Below are 21,934 nucleotides of genomic sequence, written 5' to 3'. Positions count from 1 at the left end.
GAGACACATAAATAAATACATAAAAGGGTCAAATAAAGTGCATCAAAACACCTGAACCGGAACTAAGATAAAAAAATATCGTTTCCCTCTCAAAACCTCAGCGATGTCAAGGCCACATCCAATCCGTCCCGCCCGTACAAAAGGTCTCTAACAAGTGCAGAGATGGTTTGAGAGACAATAAATATATTATGTATATGGTACTGACAATTCATATTTACATGGTACTCCAAGGAATATCATGTTTTTATTATGTCAAAAACACAATAAGCTGTCAAATCAATCTGCCTGGAGCCAGCAGCATGAATGAAACTAATGACTCCAGACACCTGTAAAGTAACTCAACAGGTTTATTATTCATGAATGCAAGAAGACAGACACACATCATCTTACTGTCCGTTCATAATAATTCAGGGACAATCTAATGGATCTCAGTGTGTGTTCTCTCATATGTTTCTGATATATAATCATAACTATTATGACCTCCAATAGGATCAAATGCCCCTGTATGACTTCAAAAGGAAAATATGTCAGGATGTTCACTCGCACGATTTCTTTTACATTATAAGTCATACATAAGAATAAGTGAGAAGAATAGGATGAAATTTGCTACAGGATTTTCCAGCAAGATATTGGAGTCATATATATATATAAATATATACATATTTTTGGAACTTTTGGACAAAATGAACGCGAATGTATAACTAATTATAATGTAATCAAATATTTATACTTGATAGACTTAAGTGAAAGATATGAGAAAGGTTCAAAATCAGTATGAATAATATTAATAAAAACACAGGGACATCATGTACTTAAACATTAATAACGAAACAACCTTGAGTGTTTGTATGTGTGTACTTGAGTGTCCGCTGAAATAAAGACATTTACTACTTACCAGTTCTGGTTAGTTGCTTATTCGAGCCACCAAGTCGTGAAATTAAATCCAGAGGGAGTTTCGGAGGAAAAAACTGATTTATTTTCAATTGGAGTCCAGTGTTGTTCTCCCTGATGAAACAGCGGCTCGTGTTTCTCCACCTGCTGGATCACACGACGACCAACAGCAGGAAAAGTTGGGTGGAAGTTTTTCCGTTCACTGGAATCCGAGCACACAAAAGCCAATACAACACTAAATGTCCAAAAGAGGCAGAAAGGTAATTCTTCGTTTTCTTCCCTGCACTGAAAAGTTGTTTATTACAGTCACATATATAAACGCGATCCGCATGCGCCCATTTAACGTGTGGCTATCCTAAATCTCCGCACTGGAAACAAACAAAAAAGCTTTAAAACTAGGAGACGCGTTCTCGTCAACGAAATCTAACAATATTGTGAATGATAACAAAACTTTTTCGTACTCTTAAGGACACTGACATATCTTACTAGATGAAGACGGATGAATTAAAGTATCGCCGGTATGGGAAAGTTTAGAGCCCTGCCGTCACTCTTCCCAAAGATCAGAGCATGACGTGAGCAGACTCAGAGAGCAGTTAAAAGTCCTGCTCGTCTGCTACATCTTTCTGATTTTTTAACTAAATAAATAAATAAATAGCCATTTTCTTTGGCTAATTAAAAGTCATGTTCGTCTGCTACATCCTTCTAATTTAAATAAATAAATAAATGCAAATCATTTTCTTTGGCTGATTAAAAGTCCTATTCGTCTGCTACATCTTTCTAATTTAACTAAAATAAATAAATAAATAAATAACCTTTTTTTTGGGCTAATTAAAAGTCCGATTTCTCTGCTACATCCTTCTAAGTTAATTGAAATAAATAGGCAAATAAATAAATAAATACATTTCCTTTGGCTAATTAAAAGTCCTGTTCGTCTGCTACATCCTTCTAATTGAAATAAATAAATAAATAAATAAGCAAATAAATAAATAAAAACCTTTTTTGGGTAATTAAAAGTCATGTTCGTCTGTTACATCCGTCTAATTAAATTAAATTAATTAATTAATTAATAAGTAAATTAATAAATAAAAAACATTTGCTATGATATATAAACCTATATAGAAGCCATGGCAAATGTTTTTTATTTATTATTTATTAATTTACTTATTAATTAATTCATTTATTTATTTTAATTAAATATATATATATAATTTATTTATGTGTGTGTGTGTTGTACTTTTACAGTCTATGCCTATGGTGTTGTACAATAGCGCCCTCTCACGCGCAGTCATGATGATGTCAGAAGCGCGAAAACTTCTTAAAAATCTAACATCGTAAAGCGCTTTTGAAGACATTCTGTTACTATCATTTCTAAGAGGTATTTTCAACCTATTTTAGGTCTCATATTCCACATAAGCTAACCTATTTCAGCCTTATATATCTAATATATAATAAGCGAATAAAATAGTCTAAGTTTAACTAACTTACGTGTTTCTTGCTAACGTTACACGGCTAAAAGAGATGTGGACCACGAAATATCTGTCACCGCAAACTGAGGAGGATTTCGACCTATTTCCGCCTTTCGCAAAGTAAGAGTTTCTGTCAATTATGTCCAAAAATAAAGCAAAATGCACTGTAAAACAATATTTTTCGAAGTTGTAAATAAAACATTACGTTTTTTTTTTTTTTTTTACAAGTAACGTTAAATGTCTCTTGTTTGTTTTTTTACTTCAAAATTTAATGTGTTACCTGCCGTTTCTTCATAACAAAATTTACGGCCAATTTCTGTGTAGAAAATAGTTTCTAAACCAATTTTTTCAATGTGTTTTCTGTATCCATATGTTTCCCAAATGTCTTACTGTCATTTCTGGGCACATAGTAATGTTGTTGTGCCATCTACAGGCGATCAAATGAAGTGAATCGCCACTGTGAGGAGAGTGTGTTACCTGTACCTGTGCAACCTCGATACGACGAGCCTTACTGGAGACCAGATGTGCCAGTGCCATGGTAAAAACTGTTCATTCAATAGCCTTATCTCAGTGGAAAAGAGTTTTTAAAAAGTAACGTTACTTCAGAGAGCTTTGAAAGTTTGACTGTGTTTGTATGGTTGTTGGCAGTGAGGAGTCGTTCAGATATGAACCCTTTCTTGATCCAGGCCTGTATTCCACTTCACACGCTGGGATGGTGAGTAACTAAGTCGGATGATGCACCTTTAACATCTTTATTTAAAGTCATCGTTAAACAAACTTTTCCCAGTTTGTTCCCTTAAAATGTGTCTCTGATGTTGTAGTGCTGGAGGGAAATCATGTTCCATAGAAAGGTTTGTTTTGGTTTGTCTTTCTTCGAGGAAAGACAAACCAAGACCGAAATGAGTTTATTTCCTCCGGCACGACTCCAAAAGTTTCATGGTATGACCATATTTATATTTTTCTTGGACACACACACACACACACACACACACACACACACACTATGCCATGATAGTCATCCCATGGTATTTTTTAAGTACCTTCATTAATGAAAAAGTTCACGTTAGTATACTTTTAAAAAGTTTACTTATAATGGAAATAACCTATATTATTGAATATACTTAAGTGTGAACTGAATGTAATGTTTTCGGACACTTATAGTTGCATGTTAACTGCAAATAAATTAAAATGTTTTATAGTTAAAATGTATAGTAAATGCAGCTAGCTGAACTTTAGAGTGCCACTTAACTAGGAATTAAGTTCATCTTTATATGTAATTTCATAATGTTAAGCATTTATGGTTAACTAAACTTATATGTCTGGTTTTAAAATATATTGGTAATGATGAAGTTCCAATTTAGTACATTTAATTTAAAATAACTTAAAATAACACACAACAGTTAAAATTATATTTAAATATATTACATGTGGTTTAGTATATGTTAGTCAACACATTTCTTTAAAGCACGACAAAAGATTATTATAAAATAATTATTTAAATTGTACATTTTTACATTATTACAAAGTGCACTTAACACTTAAAAGTGTCATGAAAGTACACTTAAGTGGTCTACAGTATTTAATTAATAATATATTATTTGCAAATACAGGTTTTTTTGTAACACTTTATTTTAGTGTTCTTCTTACACATGTAGTTACTGTAGTAATTACTATAAATTGTGCATAATTACATGCAACTAACACTAAACCACACCCTAATCCTATAAGTACATGTAATTCTTATTAGTACTTAAATGTATAATTACACTGTAAAACGGACACCTTAAAATAAAGTGCAACCGTTTTTTAAAATATACTCAGATTTAAAGTACAATATAAGTGCACTTTTAAAGGGGTCATGACATGTTTTTTTTTATTTTATTATTATGTTCCCTTAGGTGCAATTATAGTATTACTATAGTTTTTTTTACAAAATTTTTTTAAAATGTAGTGATTTATGACCTTTTCCCTGTTTCTCATCCTCTGATTCAAACAGTCTGTTTTGGGGGTGTTTCCCCTTTAAGAGTTCAGTGTTAACGCCCACTGTTATGATTGGCTAACGTCAGTGCCTATGCATCAATTATTAACGCCCCCAGCCAGAACATTTGCGGATTCAGCGTATTTAAAAAGTAGTTTAAAGTTTTAAACACATTACTTACAGTTTGCGTCGTCGTTGTTGAGCCCAGAATAGTCGGCACGGACTTATCTTTGAGCAACAGTTTTCTGGCAAAGCCAGCATCATTTTGGGATTTGTTCTCAAAACAGTCATCCTTCAAATGTATAGAACAAACGCTTAACCCTCTGGGCTTCTTCGTAAATGGGTTACACTTAGCTTCCTCCCGGTCAAAAACGGACGAAGCCTTAAAATTTAACTTTACTTTTACCCAGGATAACCAATCAAATATTTTTTTGTTCTATAATATTTTCTAATTATTATTTAGAATTTTTAGATTTTTTTATGATACTTTGCATTAATTATATAATTTTTATGAGCTATTTTTTCCATTAGAATTAATATATATATATATGTATTTTTTTTTTTATATTTTTTTTTTATAAATACAACATTTCCTATTAAAATAGAGTGCAGGCCTTTAAAATAAAAAATTTTAAGTGAGTAAAGCGCCATCCAGTGGCGTTATTAAACATTAATGTGTGTAATGTCATGCAACCGCCTGTAGGCTAATAGGCCTATATAGCTCCCTATAGAGATGCTTTTTGATTCCCATTGTTATTTGTTAGGCATTATTTCTCCATTTTATTCTTTTTTTTTTTGTTTAGATATATATTTAGACATTCTCAAAGACTACTTTTTGATATTTTTGTTAGATAAGTATCAGGTTTTGCATTATGATTACAATCAAACAATAACATTTGGTTAGAAAGGGAACACAATGCAAGAATTTTTGTTACTCAGTATTTGACAATTACAAAATCTAACAAAATAAGGGATGGATAGTGATAATTCAAAACACTTTATACAGACATTTTGCAATTAAATTAATTATTGGTATTTTATTCAGTTTAACCCCTTAAGCCCTGAAGGCATTTTTAGAGTTGTTTTGTCTAAATGACACACACAAAAGTAAAGACTCATAACTCCAAAACTATAACAAGGAGAGTCAAAAGGTAGGTATCGTTTGATAGAACACTTTTCAAATATTTTGAAAATATTTAATATATATATAATATAATTACATTACATTTGGACATTCTCCTGCCGAGAAACTGCTGATAAAAGACAAAAAATATACATAATTTTTATTATGATTTTGCATATCTTTCTTGTTTGACATGCAATAACTCGGGAAGGAAATACGGTAGGGGTAAGATATTTTTTTGGCGAAGTTCCCCTAAGTGTGAGCTGTATCTGGATCAAATTTTGTGGTGATCGCATTAAGTACTCAAAAGTTACTGTATTTGGAACAAAGGTAGCCTTTTTGTTTAGTCCTCACCCATTTGGAAGGCAATAAAAAAATGTTTTCTGAGTGACATACACAGAATTAAAGACTCATAACTTCAAAACTATAGCAAGGAGAATCAAAAGGTAGGTATCGTTTGAAAGAACACTTTTCATGTTTTTTGAAAATATAAATTACATTACATTTGGATATTCACCTGCCGAGAAACTGCTGATAAAAGACAAAAAATATATATAATTGTTATTATTAATTTGCATATCTTTCATATTTGTCATGGAATAACTCAGGAAGGAAAAAAGGTAAGAGGAAAATCATTTTTTGGTGAAGTCCCTCTATATGTAAGCTGCATCTGGATAAAATTTTGTGGTGATTGGATAAAGGAATCAAAAGTTACAGCATTTGGAACCAAGATAGCCTTTTTGTTCAGCCCTTGACGCCCCCTCATGGGCATTTTTAAAATTGTTTCTCCATTAGGAATATCTTGTCATAAAAGCAATGGATTGTTAATTTTGGGGTAATTTTAATTGTAATAATATGCTGTAAAAAATTAAGTGCTATTTTCAACGATCTGTGAATGTTTCGTGAACGGTATGATGTTTTTGACACATTGCAGTACATAGTATAAAAAAGTATTTTATAGATTATGGGGGAAAAAAATCTATTTATCAGCAAATAACTTCGCAATACTTAGGATTTTCTCAAATTGGCTACATTCACTGTAAAGTTCAGACTCTAAGCTTTCAAATGAGACCTATTTTGTGTTAATCAAGGCAATATGTTTGAAAAATATGGTAATTCATATTTTCGCAGCTTAGTGGCGCCCGCGGGGCGGTACAGTCCAGTTTAGCGTGTCTAGTCAGCTCTCTTTCAGAGTTGATCGAAGTGGTTAGATGCTTTAAAAAGCTGAGATTCTAAGCTTTAAGATGATACATATGTTGTGTTATTCCAAGTTTAAAAACGAGCACGGACGGCTCCGGGAAAATTGGAAAACACATTGCACCCCGGAAAGGTGAGAGATTTGTTTTGTAGCCAAGTATGCATCATTTCGTGAGGAATATCTCATGATCAATGCAATTGATTATGTTATGTTTGGTCTCTTTGTAATCGTGAGAATCTGCTGTCAATAAAGTTGTTCGATTTTTCACAATCCATGCATGTTTCATGGAGTTATGAGCTGAAACGTCACATCAAAACAACATAGCATCACTGCTACTACTACTTTATTGGACTTAGGTAAAGTTGGTTTTATATTCGCACATTCACACTTTTTTGCTTAAAAAGTGTCTCAATAACATATGCAATAAAGCATATTTTTGCAAAATAAAAGCAGCTACATGATCTTTAGGACAAGGATGGTGAACTACAACATTTTCCACAATCGATCAAAATGGGCAAGTATTGTTTTAATGGCATAAAAACTTGCGAATGTTCACTGAATGTCCAATGTAGTACGGTGAACAAGATAGGGACCGTCTAAAAAGTTGTCTTTTTTTTCATTGTGTGCAAACAGACAACTACATTTTTGCAAACTACAGATGTACCAGCAAATATCTCTCACATAATGTGTTCTAATGCTATTGATTGTACTTTAGCAACAATAAAAAGTGCATTATAATGATTGTATTTAGGAAACCTGCCTCACTGTACATAATTTACATAAGTACTTTTTAGAATAAAATTACATTAATTCACCAAAGGGATTTTTTTACTATCCGAAGGTTGTAACATGTACCCAGTAACCAGTCTGACCTACTACAGGTGAGATTTTTTACAAAAACTCCCTTACTGTACGTACAGTTGACAAATATGTTTTTAAAAAAATTACAGTAATTCACAGTAAGTTTTTTTTCGTGTTCAAAAGGCTGTAGTGCTTTCCTACGGACCAGACTGACTTACTACAGGTGAAATTTTGACAATACCTCCCTTACTGTACAATTATCAAATATGTTTATGTAATAAACATATTATTACATATATTATTACATATTTTTATTGCATATGTTTGTGAAATAAACTGTAATTCACCTATAGTGATTTTATTTTAATATTCCAAAGGTTGTAGTACTTTTCTAGTGAAAGGACTGACTTACTACAGGTGAAATTGTGACAATACCTCGCTTACTGTACGTACAATTATCAAATATGTTTATGAAAGAATTACTGTAATTCACCGTAAGTATTTTTTCATGTTCCAAAGGTTGTAGTACTTTCCTAGTGACCCGACTGACTTACTACAGGTGACATTTTGACAATACCACCCTTACTGTACGTACAATTGACAAATAAGTTTATGAAAAAATTACTGTAATTCACTGTAAGTATTTTTTCATGTTCCAAAGGTTGTAGTACTTTCCTAGTGACCCGACTGACTTACTACAGGTGACATTTTGACAATACCACCCTTACTGTACGTACAATTGACAAATAAGTTTATGAAAAAATTACTGTAATTCACTGTAAGTATTTTTTCGTGTTTCAAAGGTTGTAGTACTTTCCTAGTGACCCGACTGACTTACTACAGGTCAAATTGTGACAATACCAACCTTACTGTACGTACAATTGACAAATAAGTTTATGAAAAAATTACTGTAATTCACTGTAAGTATTTTTTCGTGTTTCAAAGGTTGTAGTACTTTCCTAGTGACCCGACTGACTTACTACAGGTGACATTTTGACAATACCTCCCTTACTGTACAATCATCAAATATGTTTATGTAATACACATTATTACATGTTTATTACATATGTTTATGTAATAAACTGTAATTCACCTATAATGTTTTATATTCCACCTATTTTTTATATTCCAAAGGTTGTAGTACTTTCCTAGTGATTAGACTGACTTACTACAGTTTAAATATTGCCAATATCGACCTTACTGTAAGTACAGTACATACATATTATTATGAAAAAAATACTGTAATTTCAGCTTGTTCCATGTTCCAAAGGTTATAGTATGTTCCTAGTGATCACTCTACTCAATTCATTTTGATAAATGTTTTAGATAAAGTATTAGAACTGCTGTTCCTTGTACAACACATTTATTTAATTGATTAAAATAACAGTAAAGATTTTAGCTTAAGCATATTTTCAACATTATAAATAAGCAACACCCTTATTGTAATGATTCAAATTTAGTTTTTGTTATGAAGTCCCGAAGAAGTGGATTCTGGATTCTAATGAGTGATTTTAATCAAGGTATTAATCAATATTTTTCCTTCTAAATATCAAATGAGTTGAATGACTTCTCTAGGCTTATGAGATTTTACTTTGTTATAGAAATTACCAGTGTGATTATCGAAAATGTTATTTAATGTATCCTTTAAATGTCTGTATTTGATATCTGAGGTGTGACTGAAGGGTCTGGCCCATGCCAGGAATGCAGTAACAGTGCTTGCTCATTTAGCCCGGCTTCCAGAGATGAAATATGGACTTCTTTAACAGGTGTTACTACATCCATCTGCTTTTCTAGGGTACCCTGATAGCAATGGTCTCAGCAGGGGTCATTGAAGTCTATAGTTGAGAGACCATTTCTTAGTTAAAGTCTTTACTTTACAGTTGATTTAAAGTGTGAGAGAAAGAACATGTTATCTTGATGTTTTGAGAATACTCTCCTGTTTATTGTTAAAGCCTGGCCAAATCCAATCTTGAAGAAACTGTGTCTGTGTGTGTTAGTATTCTTGGTTACAGGTTAAGGAACAAGTGGAAATATAGCTGCAAGCAGCGATACGGGGCCAAGCCCCTGAAGCAGCAGCAAGAGCAGGAAGAGTAAAAACAGCAGAAATTGAACATACATGAAAAAACAGCTGGTTCAGAAGTACAGGTGAAAATTAACTCAAAATGAACAGAAGTTCAGATGAGAATGAACACATAATGAACAAGACAAACTTATTTCTAACCCAAGAGGAAGAAAGATTAGTACAATGTTAAATAATAAAGGAATCGATATGACACAACATTACACACAATTTTATAAAGTCGTTCCACACGGGCTTGAACCCACTATCTCTGGCTCAGATGCCTCTCTCTCATCTCATTGCGCCACTGGGAAGTTGTGTTTTTGTGCATAAGGTCCATACGCAACTCAAAATTATAATTTTTTATATACATTTGCTGCATGTTGGTATTTATTGAGTTCCTTCACATATAGACACCATATCTGGAAAAGAAGCAACTTTTCCACCACTTAAGGCCACAGTACCTCTTGCGGTCTGGGCATGTGCCACACGGGATTCGAACCCACGACCGGAATTGTTCGGGGCTCGTGATACGTGGTTTAGCAGCTTGTGCCACTCAGTTGACACTGTCTTACTAAACTGCCGAGGAGAGGCTTCAATGTAAGAATGAGAACACAAAAGCATGTTAACCAGATTAGCAAGCTAAATTAGCTTAATGCTAATGTAGCTAATGGTTAGCCTGAGTGTTTGTGTACTGTATGTACAGTAAGGGAGTTATTGGCAAAATGTCACCTGTAGTAAGTCAGTCAGGTCATTAGGAAAGCACTACGCCCTTAGGAACACAAAAAAATACTTTAGGTGAATTACAGTAATTTTTCATACACATATTTGACAATAATTGTACGTACAGTAAGGGTGGTACTGTCAAAATGTCACCTGTAGTAAGTCAGTCTTGGTCACTAGGAAAGTACTACAACCTTTGAAACGCGAAAAAATACTTACAGCGAATTACAGTAATTTTTTCATAAACATATTTGTCAATTGTACGTACAGTAAGGGAGTTGTTGTCACAATTTGACCTGTAGTAAGTCAGTCTGGTCACTAGGAAAGTACTACAACCTTTGGAACATGAAAAAATCCATTTGGTGAATTACTGTAAGTTTTACATAAAAATATTTGCGTACTGTATGTAGAATACACAAAAGTAAACTAAAGCAGTCTAGGTGAATACGCATCAAATATCAAACCTAAAACTATGTTTACCCTGTTTGGCAACTTTTTTTTTGAAAACTTGACTATGTTCGTGGCGCTGTCCACGTATGTGGTACTGAAGGTCATGATCCAGTCTGAACCTTGGGTAAATTTGGTTTTATATTCAGATATTCACCGAGATATTCAATATCTCGTGAGCTGAATATTGTTCCTACACAAATAACATTGTTTCAATATTTTATTCTTCCTCAAAACGAGCTTTCCTTCAGGTTTGCACTTTGCAGATGGTCCCTTCTTAGAAGCCTGCGCATAGAGATTAATGTATTTTGTCCACTGCGAAGGAAAGATCGTTTTGAGGAAAAATAGGTTGTAGCTTCTGGTGTTACATGTGTAGTTATATGTGATAGGTGTTTTGTGTAGCAACGACGTTTAGTTCACGAGTTATTGAACGCGGAAGTCCGCGAATGTGCGAATATGCGAATATAAAACCAACTTTACCTAAGTCTTTATTGGTGCGCCTGTCCAACTTCATGTGTTAGAAGTCCATGAGGAATATCTTTAGATCTGAGTGATGGATTATGGTGAGTTTGGGCTCTTTTTATTCTTAACAATCTGCTGTAAATAATGATGTGCCATTTTCCACAATGTATGCATGCTTCATTGAGTTATGAGTTAAAACGCGACATCAGTGATCCATCTATATACAAGGCTCTGTGTGCGTCTGTGGGGGTTCGAGTGTTACAACTCCATTAAGAATATCTTTTGATCTGAAATATGGATTATGCTGAGTTTGGGCTCTTTTTAATCGTGAGAGTCTGCTGAAAATAATGATGTGCAATTGTCTACGATCTGTGCATGCTTCATGAAGTTATAAGCGTAAACAAAACTCGAGTGCTTCATGAGTATATTCTTGGCTAGGGGCGTCTGTGGTATTTTTTTGTTTTAGAACTCCATGAGAAATATCTTTAGTTCTGAGTGATGGATTATGTTGAGTTTGGGCTCATTGTAATCGTAAGCATCTGCTGAAAATTATGATGTGTAATATTTAACAATCGGAGCATTTTTCATGAAGTTACGAGCGGAAATGTGTCTAAAATTCAGCATCCATATGTGGTTTACACATGGGTCTCTTGAGGGGCTTCTTTTACAAAACCTCACTCAAGTTTTTCTCAAGTAAAAAGCCTGCAACAATTATGCTTGTTGTATTCTACTCATCGAGACCTTTCAGATGACATATGACACATGACTATCTGAGCTGTATGATGTATTTGACATATTGCAGTATGTAGTACAAAAAAGTATTTGATAAATTATGAAAACAATTTTTTTCTATTTATCAGCAAATAACTCAGCACTACTTAGGAGTTTATCAAATTGGCTACATTCATTGTAAATTTCAGACTCTAAGCTTTCAAATGACACCCATTTTAAGTTGATCAAGGTAATATTTTTGAATAATATTATGATTATTTTCTTCGCAGCTAGGTGGCGCCTGTGGGGTGGTACACTCCGTTTTAGAGGGATTACTCAGCACTCGTTAGGAGTTGATCAAAATGATTAGATGCATTAAAAAGCTGAGATTCTAAGCTTTAAAATGATACCTATTATGTGTTGTTCTATTCCGTGGTTTGTATTTTCTTTTCATTTTCTTTTGCATATTCTCAAAATTTGCTGTTGCAGTCTTACCAGTTAATTTCTCTGTGTGTGTGTGTGTTTGTGTCCGTGGGTGTGTGTGTGTTGGGGGGTGGGTGTCTTATTTGCACTCTTGATATTCTAGAGTGTCACTCCTTCATTGCTGCACACTTTTTTTCTGCACAGTGGCTGATTTGTAGTTTGTACCACCAAAAGTTTCTCTGAGTTTTCCTATTTTTTCGCATTTCCCATTCATTTCCTATGGCGGTCATTTTTGACCGGGAGGAAGCTAAGTGTGACTATTTTTTTTACGACCCTTTAACATGGACGAATCATCTCCTTGATTTTTTTATGTGTTCACATAGGTAATACAACAAAAGTCACCAAGTTTCATCCCATTCCGATGAAGCAAAAAAAATTAAAAATTGAAAATGTAAACGTTTTCGGTCATTTTCGGACGAAGAAGCCCAGAGGGTTAAATTAACACTCCCGTGACTGAGACGTCCGCAAAAAATAAAGTGCATCCATTTTTCCCTGACGACTGGATCTTTCGCAGCGTATTCAAAGATGTTGTTTGTCCACAGCCAGGAACAGCACATCTGCGGCATCGTAATTTCCCTGTACACAGACCCACTCGCTGTCCGTCGACTGAACACTTGTGCGGCGCGCGGGCGCGACAATGATACGAAATTAGCGTAGTTGTCTTGCGCTTAAAGCTTAATTGTCTTGTGCTGGAGGCGGTCATATGCAAACGCTGGTACGTCACTTCGCACCGTGACGTCACTTCTTACCATGGATCCAGAACGAGCTGTATTTAGAGCTTGATTAAATAAATGATTCGTTTATAATGGGGAGGACGTCTTAAGCTATGAAACTTGCAGGACGTTTTAATGGTACAAAGACCTCTTATATACCAAAAGATCAAGGCAAATTTGGTTTCTCATGTCATGACCCCTTTAATATAATTAAGCACACTTCTTTATCACACGGAATGAAGAACTGGAATTACCATCACTTTACTACGGTAACATCACACACATAATTTTCTTTCAGGTGAGCAGAGATAACGGACTGAGCCTGACCCATGAGAAGCTGCCGCACCCGTCACAGCTGATGCGCAGAAGGAAGAGAAGCCAAGGACTGCAGGAACCGACTGCAAAAGTTCTGAAACATATAGGAGAACTCAGGATGAGACAGCGTCATATAAATGCGTAAGAGAGAGAGGGATTGTAGGAGGGAGAGGCATTAAAGGAGTAGTTGGTTGTGATTTACTCACCCTCCTCAAGCCATCCTGGGTGTATATGACTTTCTTCTTTCAGACGAATTCTCTCTCTCTTTCTCCTAGCGTTTGTCCCGTCTTAAGCTACGTTCACACTACAAGCGACTTTGTCGCTGCAGGTCGCCAGTGGCTGGCGGTCAGGTCGCTAGTGGGCGTTCCCGCTACTGGTTGCCTAGTAATGTTTGTGAGTGACATTCACGGATGTTTCTCCATGCTGTAGACAACAAATCTGTTTTCTTGCCACTACAAACATAGGGGAGAGCGGGGCACAACCTAACGCATTTTGGTTTTGGCTCAATTATTTAAAAAATAATTAGGTTAGATTAATCTTTTTTTTACACAAGAAGCATACACATCTCTGCTACAAATGAACACTTAAAGTTTTTTTCTAGGACCTTCCATTTTCGCACAGTTGCACTGAAAGTGACAGAAGTGCAAATGTTACAACTTTTTAATAACAATATTTTTAATAAATAAACAAGTGATCAATATAGTAAACAAATCCCATAGCCTACAATATTGTGAACACTTGGCGGCTTAGTTGTAACACTGTGCTACAACTAACCCCGCTGTGTAAAAAATATTTTAAACCTAGCTAACAGTTGCTAGGAGTTGCTGACATGTTTCAAAATGGTGCCATGTTTTAGCCAACAAGACAGTGATTAAGGCAATATAAAGTTAGATTTGGTGACGTACACACACAACTCAGAAACAGAAAAATACGTATGATGAAAAAAAATACTTAGATGGTGTCAAAACACTCTTTGTCCCGTATCTTCACAAAACATTACCAAAACTTTTCACAAATCCACGGGAGACCGTCTTCTGGCAGCGAGAGAAAAAAAGCGTAAACACAACCCGCATGACCGAGTAACTACGTAAAAGGTCCGTGTTACATTTAGCCCCGCGTTAGGTTGTGCCCCGCGCTCCCCTACATTTTGGAAGGAAAATTCGAAACATAAATGGAATCAGTATAACATGCATAATATTAAAGATGAACGAGAAACTGTGAGTGATTTTTGCCATTGCGGCTATTTAATTGCAACAAACAGGCAAATACCAGTCTATATGGGTTCACGAAACCAATCAAGCTCTGAGTCAGTACTGTGAATACCACTGTATGCACACGGAGATATATCACAACTTATAGGACAGTTTCTGACTGCTAAAATTAGCTTCTCGTTCAACTTGCCTCTGTCAGAGAGTGACGGATGATCACGCACGCTCCACTGACTTCACTCCTATTGGTTGTCGCTCCCGAAAGTCGCTCTTCATTTGCATAAAGTTAAACAGATCTCAACTTTGTCGTGTCGCCAGACACGCCCCATCAGGTCGCCAACGAAAAACGGGAAAACGCCCGCCTCCCATTGAAATGAATGGTAACATGTCGCTTGTACGGTAGTGTGAACGCAGCTTTAATGCGGGGGTCCGCTTTTCGGCAGGTTGCTCTCCATTTCTTCCGAACGAGGGCGTCTTCGGGGGCGGCACTGTCATGTTTCATGTTTTCCTTTATCCGATCCATCCATCGCTTCTTTGGTCTTCCTCGGGGTCATTTTCCTTCAGGGTTGAGATGCAGGGCCCTCTTCGCTATTGACTCTTCCCCGCTCCTGACTATGTGGCTATACCATCGAAGTCGCGCTTCCCTCATCTTCTCCGTAACTGGTGCTACTCCCATGGTCTTTCTAACATCCTCATTCATTACTTTGTCCCATCGGATCAGCCCTAGCGTCCACCTAAGCATCCGCACTTTCCAAATACTCCGTCTTGTCGATGTTGAGCCGTAGGCCATTCTGGTCCAGGCGGTCTTTCCACCGTTGTGTGTGGTCTTGGAGTTTTTGCCGCTTTCAGACGAATACAATCAGTTATATTAAAAAATATCTTGGCTCTTCCCAGTTTTATAATGGCAGTGGATTGCAACCAACAGATTGAAGCTCAAAAATGTGCATCCATTCATTAACATGAATCATTAACAAACTCCACAGGCTCCGGGGGGTTAATGAAGGCCTTCCGAAGCAAAACGATGAGTTTGTGTTAGAAAAATATTCATATTTAACATGTTACAAAGTAAAATTCTAGCTTCTGGCCAAATGGCCTTACGCAGTCTACTTACACCTTAAAGAAACAGTCCACTTTTTTTGGAAATAGGCTCATTTTCCAAACAGTTTTACCGTTTTCTAATCCATTTAGCCGATCTCCGGGTCTGGCGGTAGCACTTTTAGCATAGCTTAGCATAGATATTTGAATCTGATTAGACCGTTAGCATCTCTCTCAAAAAAATGACCAAAGAGTTTCGATATTTTTCCTATTTAAAACTTGACTCTTCTGTAGTTACATCGTGTACTAAGACAGACAGAAAATGAAAAGTTGCGATTTTCTAGGCCAATATGACTAGGAACTATACTCTCATTCCTGAGTAATAATCAAACTGCTGCCGTACCAGCAGCGCAATCATGATATTACAAACTTAGTGCTGGTCATGTTGGAAGTTACCGAGCTGGGGACTATTTTCAGGCGCTGTGTAATATCATTGCGCTGCTGGTACGGCAGCACAGTTCCTTGATTATTACGCAGAAATGAGAGTACAATTCCTAGTAAAACTCTTTGGTAATTTTTTTGAGAGAGATGCTAACGGTCTAATCAGATTCAATCATCTATGCCAAGCTATGCTAAAAGTGCTACCGCCAGAGATCGGCTGAATAGATTAAAAAAACGGTAAAACTGAACTGGTTAACTCTAGGGGAGTTGGAAAATAAGCCTATTTCCAAAAAAAGTGGAGTGTTCCTTTAAGCGCAACTTACACAACTTGTGACGTCGGGCGTAGCGCAGTGCGTCAAGGCGTAGCATAAATATCAGCAGTAAGTCGCATTACTCGCATAGTTGTGCTTTGCACTTACTCTAAGTGGAATCCGTATGTTTGTTTGGCTGGAAGCTAGTTATTTTACTTTATAAAGTTTTTTAAATTAATATGTTTCTTACACAAACTCATCATTTTGCTTCAGAAGGAGCCGCGTGAAGTTCGTTTATGGCGGATGGATGCACGTTTTTGAGCTTCAATCTGTTGGTTGAAACTGGGAAGATTTTATTATATTTTCTAATATAACTCTGATTGTATTCGTCTGAAAGAAGGAAGTCATATACACCCAGGATGGCTTGAGGGTGAGTAAATCATGGGGTAATTTTCATTTGAAAGTGAACTACTCCTTTAAGGGTTATAACATACGTGATAGATAAGTCTATTTCGTTCCAGGTTGAAGGGGGACAAATGGTGGGGTGCCACCGCTGTGCCCAGCCCAGACGAGAGCAGAAGTCCTACTGAGGCCGGGAACGAGCAGCTTCTCGGTCTGACAGCTGGGATTAGCTTCAGTACGATGCTACTGGACAGTCCTGATGTGACCATGACAAAGCCTTATGAAGCTGCTTCCTCACTGACGCATCAGGTAGCATTTATTTGCTGAAAGGGAGTTTTTTTTGTGTCCTTCACTCTTAAAAAATAAAGGTTCCATAAGGAGGGTATCGCAACAATACATCGACACGTCCTGTGTCACCGTTTCCGGGTTCAAGCCCTCTATTATAGATACTAAAAGTAAATGAGTATTTGACAATATGCAGTAAAAAAATCTTTTTTTGTAAAACAACACTTTTGAAGAAAACGTTTTTTTGTTTTTTTTTACATTTTTACTGAAATGTGTCGTATGGTGTGACATTGCAACAATGAAGAATTTTGGGGAGTCGCACCAAAGGACAACAAAACTTAAACCTTTTATAAAAGTTCCAAAACAATTCTGAGACAAAACCTTGCCATGTGCGAACTTGGCATGGGCTTCACAGAGGGCTTCAGTAACATGACCTTGAATGGGGTCCTTCAAATAATTTAACTTGTTAGTGGAATTGACCGATTTAAAATCAGGATATGGTGTCATACCTGAGGACACGGTTTTAAAGCTACAATATGTATTTATTCTCGCCGCTAGGGGTCGCTAACCTCTTACAATAACAAAGGCGTAGGTTGATGACGCATAAGCAATATGGAACTTGTCGTCAAGCTGATGGATCTATATGATGTTTATGGATGAGTGAATACATTTATGTTTTTAACATGACTGGTGTGAAGCAGGGTGCAATAGCTAAGGAGAGACAGATATCAGCGCCACACACACGAGTCCCGCGATATAAAGGAATAAGGACTTTTCATTCTACCGAACTACCCGCAAGTGCTGAATTACTAGTCACGGACGTGGAGCTCTCGGCGTCTCGAAAACGCCACGCCGATATTGATTCTCGTTTTAGTTCTCCTTTTGTCCTAAAGTCTGCTTGCCATGGTCCATAATGTTTGAACGAAACAACAACAGCGTGAGCGTGCATCTAGACGTAACGCAGTTGTCCACGTCTGTCGCCATTGTTACTATGGCAGTACGAGTGGAAACCAGGGATAACGCGGATATTACGTCATTGAAAATTAACATTTTCATTTCAACAGATCCATGTAAGACAAAGAAATGTTCAACCATTTACTGCATTTTAAATAATGACCATACTAATTATATTCATGTTTATCTTGTGACAGTGAAAGTTCCATGTCACGTCAATGCCTCAAATAACAAACGGTTCTAATATGCACTCACAGTATTACTGCTGTAATACTGCCGAAAAATCATGATCTTTTAGAAAAGGACTAACACCTGTGTAGGAGTTCAGCTACATCCAATTGTTTTGATAGTATTTCGTCAGGTTTTAAAAAGAGCATGTAAATGTGTAAATTGGCCGGTGGGTACACAGTTTTGGCTGTGGTTGGGTCGAAGTGAGAGAAGAATGCATGTAAACTGAAAGATGTAGTCATTGAATGCATTTTTGTGCCAAAGCAATGATAAATGATCCACAGTTTAGCCCACATAGACTGCTGTTGTGCTCACTGTGTGAAGAGTTTTGAAAAAGTGACCTAAGTATCGAGAAATCTGTCCTAGCGATTGTAAAAAGTTAAGAAACCCCCTGCAAATTCAAACCTTCGCATAATACAAAAATTAATAAGACAGCAATTTGCTACATTTAAAGGAACACGCCGAGTTTTTGGGACATTAGCTTATTCCCCGTATCCCCCCGAGTTAGATAACTCCATACATCCCCTTTTCATCTCCGTGCGTGCCGTAACTCTGTCTGACGCACACACCGCTAGCCTAGCTTAGCACAAAGACTGGAGATAAACGGCTCCAGCTAGCATACTGCTCCCAATAAGTGACAAAATAATGCCAACATTTTCCTATTTACATGTTGTGATTTGTATAAAGCGTGTACAGATAACAAGGTCACATGATGAGACACAGCCATCTTCTAACCGTATACACACTGGGAACTATATTCTCAGAAGGCGAAGCACTGCTACTTCTGCGGAGTGATTTGCTCGCAGCGCCGGAGACGCCCCGTGGTGAGGAGACGAGAGTTCGCTCAGTGAGTTGCGCTAATCACTCCGCAGAAGTAGCAGTGCTTCGCCTTCTGATCACAACCTACAATCTACAAATCACAACATGTAAATAGGAAAATGTTGGCGTTATTTTGTCACTTATTGGGAGCAGTATGCTAGCTGGAGCCATTTACCTCCAGTCTTTATGCTAAGCTAGGCTAGCAGTGAGTGCGTCAGACAGAGTTACGGCACGCACGGAGATGAAAAAGGGATGTATGGACTTATCTAATGGCGTGTTCCTTTTAATAAAAAATAAAAAAATAGATGTAGCTGAACACCTACACAGGTGTTAGTCTTTCAATTTCAAAGGGCACAATTCATGAATAATTTTGTGCTGTAATGTAAACATGGATCACGTAACATACTGCAGTTACAAACCAGAAAATATGAACACATCACACCAGTCCTCAGGTCTTTACACTGGCTCACAGTCACATTTAGAATTGATTTTAAAGTATTATTACCGGTATATAAATAATTGAATGGCCTAGGACCTCAATACATTGCAGATATGCTCACTGAATATAAACCCAATAGATCACTCAGATCATTAGGATCACATCAGATAGAAATACCAAGGGTTCACTCTAAGCATGGCGAGTCTGCTTTTAGCTATTATGCCAGCCGCAGCTGGAACCAGCTTCCAGAAGAGATCAGGTGTGCTCCTACAGTAGTCACATTTAAATCCAGACTCAAAACACTTCTGTTTAGCTTTGCATTTACTGAATGAGCACTGTGCCACTGTGCGTCCGACTGTTTGCAATGTATTTTATTTTATTTTCTAAACTGTTTTAATTATTCTTATTTCTTTTGATTATTTTAATTTCTTCTATGTAAAGCACTTGGAATTACCACTGTGTATGAAATGTGCTATATAAATAAACTTGCCTTGCCTTGCCTTGCCTTGCCTTGCAGTGAATTCAAAACAGTAGAGAGCTGTCATTCTCGTAAAAGGACCCGGTTTAGCCCACATAGACTCCTGTTGGGCTCACTGTGTGAAGAGTTTTGAAAAAGTGACCGAAGTAAATGGTGACTTTAAAAAAATGTTGTATGTTTTTTTCCCCCAGCAATACTTATTTAGAGGATATGAGCAGTTGCTTGACCTTGCTCCAGGAGGGAACCCCATGATGGCGTTTGTTGCAGGAACGGCCCATAGATCGGTCCTGATGGCTGATGATGCCATGGTGAATCCTGCGGGATCGGATGTGTTATTCAGGAGCATCGATGATGAGATTACACTTCTTCAGAACCTTCAGTTCTTCTAAATAAGCTTTATCCAGTTTGAGCCGTTTAGGCATAGTTCTATGATCGACCTGTTTTCTCTTAATACCTACTGTTGATAAGTCTTGAAAGAATTGTATGGTTGCAAATGTTCATGAATTTGCATGAAGAGTTCATAATGCTCTGTCAGAAAATTGGTATAACATTTCAAGTGTGTGAGGCATTTGGCTTATGAATCTTAAAGAATAAAAGACTTGCACGTTGACTTTGCTCTCAGGACCTGACCAAAGTTCACTTCTGCTTAGTTATTTGCAAATTAAATGTATATTTATAGAGATACATGTTTACTGTATTGCCATTTGTGATTGTCTGTATGATTTTGAATGTGTCTGATTAATCCAACAGATAAACAGACAGTAAATAATAAAATTAAAAAATGGATCCAATTTCCTTTTTTGCACTTGTTGGACCTTTTTGCTGTTATTGTTTGTAGCCTACACTTATATATTACTAACCTGTACCTTGGTAATAATACTATGTACATGTACCAATAGTATGTCAAACACTTGCAGTAAAATGTAAATATTATGGTAGGCCTACATAATTGCGTGCGTGTGTCTGTGTGTTTTCATTATTATTATAAAGTGTTTTCATTATTATTATCATCATCAATTGTTCTGGAATGAATGGCACCTATTAGGTTTAGTATTTCGTCAACGCGTGGGTGAATCCTTTAAATAAATAAATAAAAAACAAAGGGAGTGTTTTTTCCACTCCCACTGCTTTCACACGTCTGATGGTGAAAGTTGCGAAACCGAAAGTTAACGGATCAATTGGAAACGGGAATATCACATCAGAGTTTACAATGAACAACCCCAACATTCCTGCGTGTGTTTTGAAGGTGGAAGTGTTGAAGTGGTTTCTCGTGTGCACGGTTGCCTGCACCTGCGTGGTTGTGGTGTATATACAGTGGACACACATTTGGATGCTTAGGGCTGAGATGTGTGAGATAACGCAGCGGTTCAGGAACTTCAGGCCTCTGGAAACAGCGCGGACAGAAGCTGGGGTATGCTGCGATTCTGCCGTGTGCTACGGGGTAGGTGAGTGCTCTCATTCATGTGCTGTTTGAACTGCTTAACGTTGTTCATCTATTGCTTCACGAACAAAAATACTACTAATGCATCCTGGTTATTACCAAAGTAGGCTATTTTCTGAAGAAACTTGAGATTCGGTGATGTGGTAACTTTAAAAGTATTGTCATTGTTATAACATGGCATTTTAAAGTACCATCACCATGATATATGAATATGGTAATCATTCTGCATTATAAAACATTTTTTTTCTGTGGCAGATCATGGTATGAAATGGCAATACTATAGTAGCCTACTTTTATGTACTATGGCCTGCTATTGTAGGCTATTTACATGGTACACTTTCAAGAATACCATGGTACCAAGCACGTGGTATAGGCCTATGGTAAACATAGAGTACCCTATTATATAGCCTATATTATATATCCTATATTAACAAACATTGGTCACACCAAAATCTTTTTGCTAGAGTTTATTTGTGCAACTGATTTCACTTCTTCATCTCAAACTGTTTTACAAAGAATATTACATCAGAATGGACCATGTTTACAATATCAGAAATTAAGACACCCTTCCAACAAATGTGAA

The 21,934-nt window shown here is 36.5% G+C and overlaps 2 protein-coding genes across 8 annotated transcripts in view; both read left to right on the top strand.

Annotated features, from left to right (window-relative positions):
* Nucleotides 1-901: 901 nt before the first annotated feature.
* On the top strand, nt 902-20,736 carry LOC306994319 (uncharacterized protein). 2 transcript variants are annotated; one of them, XM_079639934.1, is made up of 6 exons: nt 902-1,151; nt 2,791-2,895; nt 3,006-3,072; nt 13,354-13,511; nt 16,827-17,016; nt 20,102-20,736. In XM_079639934.1, exons 1-6 carry the CDS (start codon nt 1,009-1,011, stop codon nt 20,297-20,299), a joined length of 861 nt encoding a protein of 286 aa, XP_079496060.1. In that variant the 5' UTR covers nt 902-1,008; the 3' UTR covers nt 20,300-20,736. The 2 variants fall into 2 exon arrangements, with proteins under 2 accessions (XP_079496060.1, XP_079496061.1); XM_079639935.1 differs by lacking the exon at nt 902-1,151 and adding an exon at nt 2,209-2,477.
* A 324-nt stretch (nt 20,737-21,060) lies between these two features.
* The window catches only part of LOC306994320 (tumor necrosis factor ligand superfamily member 13-like), a 4,457-nt gene continuing 3,583 nt past the window's right edge, over nt 21,061-21,934 (top strand). For 4 of the 6 annotated variants that reach the window (XM_079639939.1, XM_079639937.1, XM_079639938.1 and 1 more), the window contains exon 1: nt 21,061-21,351. In XM_079639939.1, the coding sequence (XP_079496065.1) occupies nt 21,121-21,351 (231 nt within the window). In that variant the 5' untranslated portion in view covers nt 21,061-21,120. Of the gene's footprint in view, nt 21,356-21,934 lie in introns of all 6 variants that reach the window. The other 2 variants (XM_079639941.1, XM_079639940.1) reach the window with 1 other exon arrangement.

This window comes from Phoxinus phoxinus, assembly GCF_949152265.1.
Source record: "Phoxinus phoxinus genome assembly, contig: scaffold_130, whole genome shotgun sequence".
Classification (NCBI taxonomy): Eukaryota; Metazoa; Chordata; class Actinopteri; order Cypriniformes; family Leuciscidae; genus Phoxinus; species Phoxinus phoxinus.
This window is presented reverse-complemented; position numbering and strand designations above follow the sequence as displayed.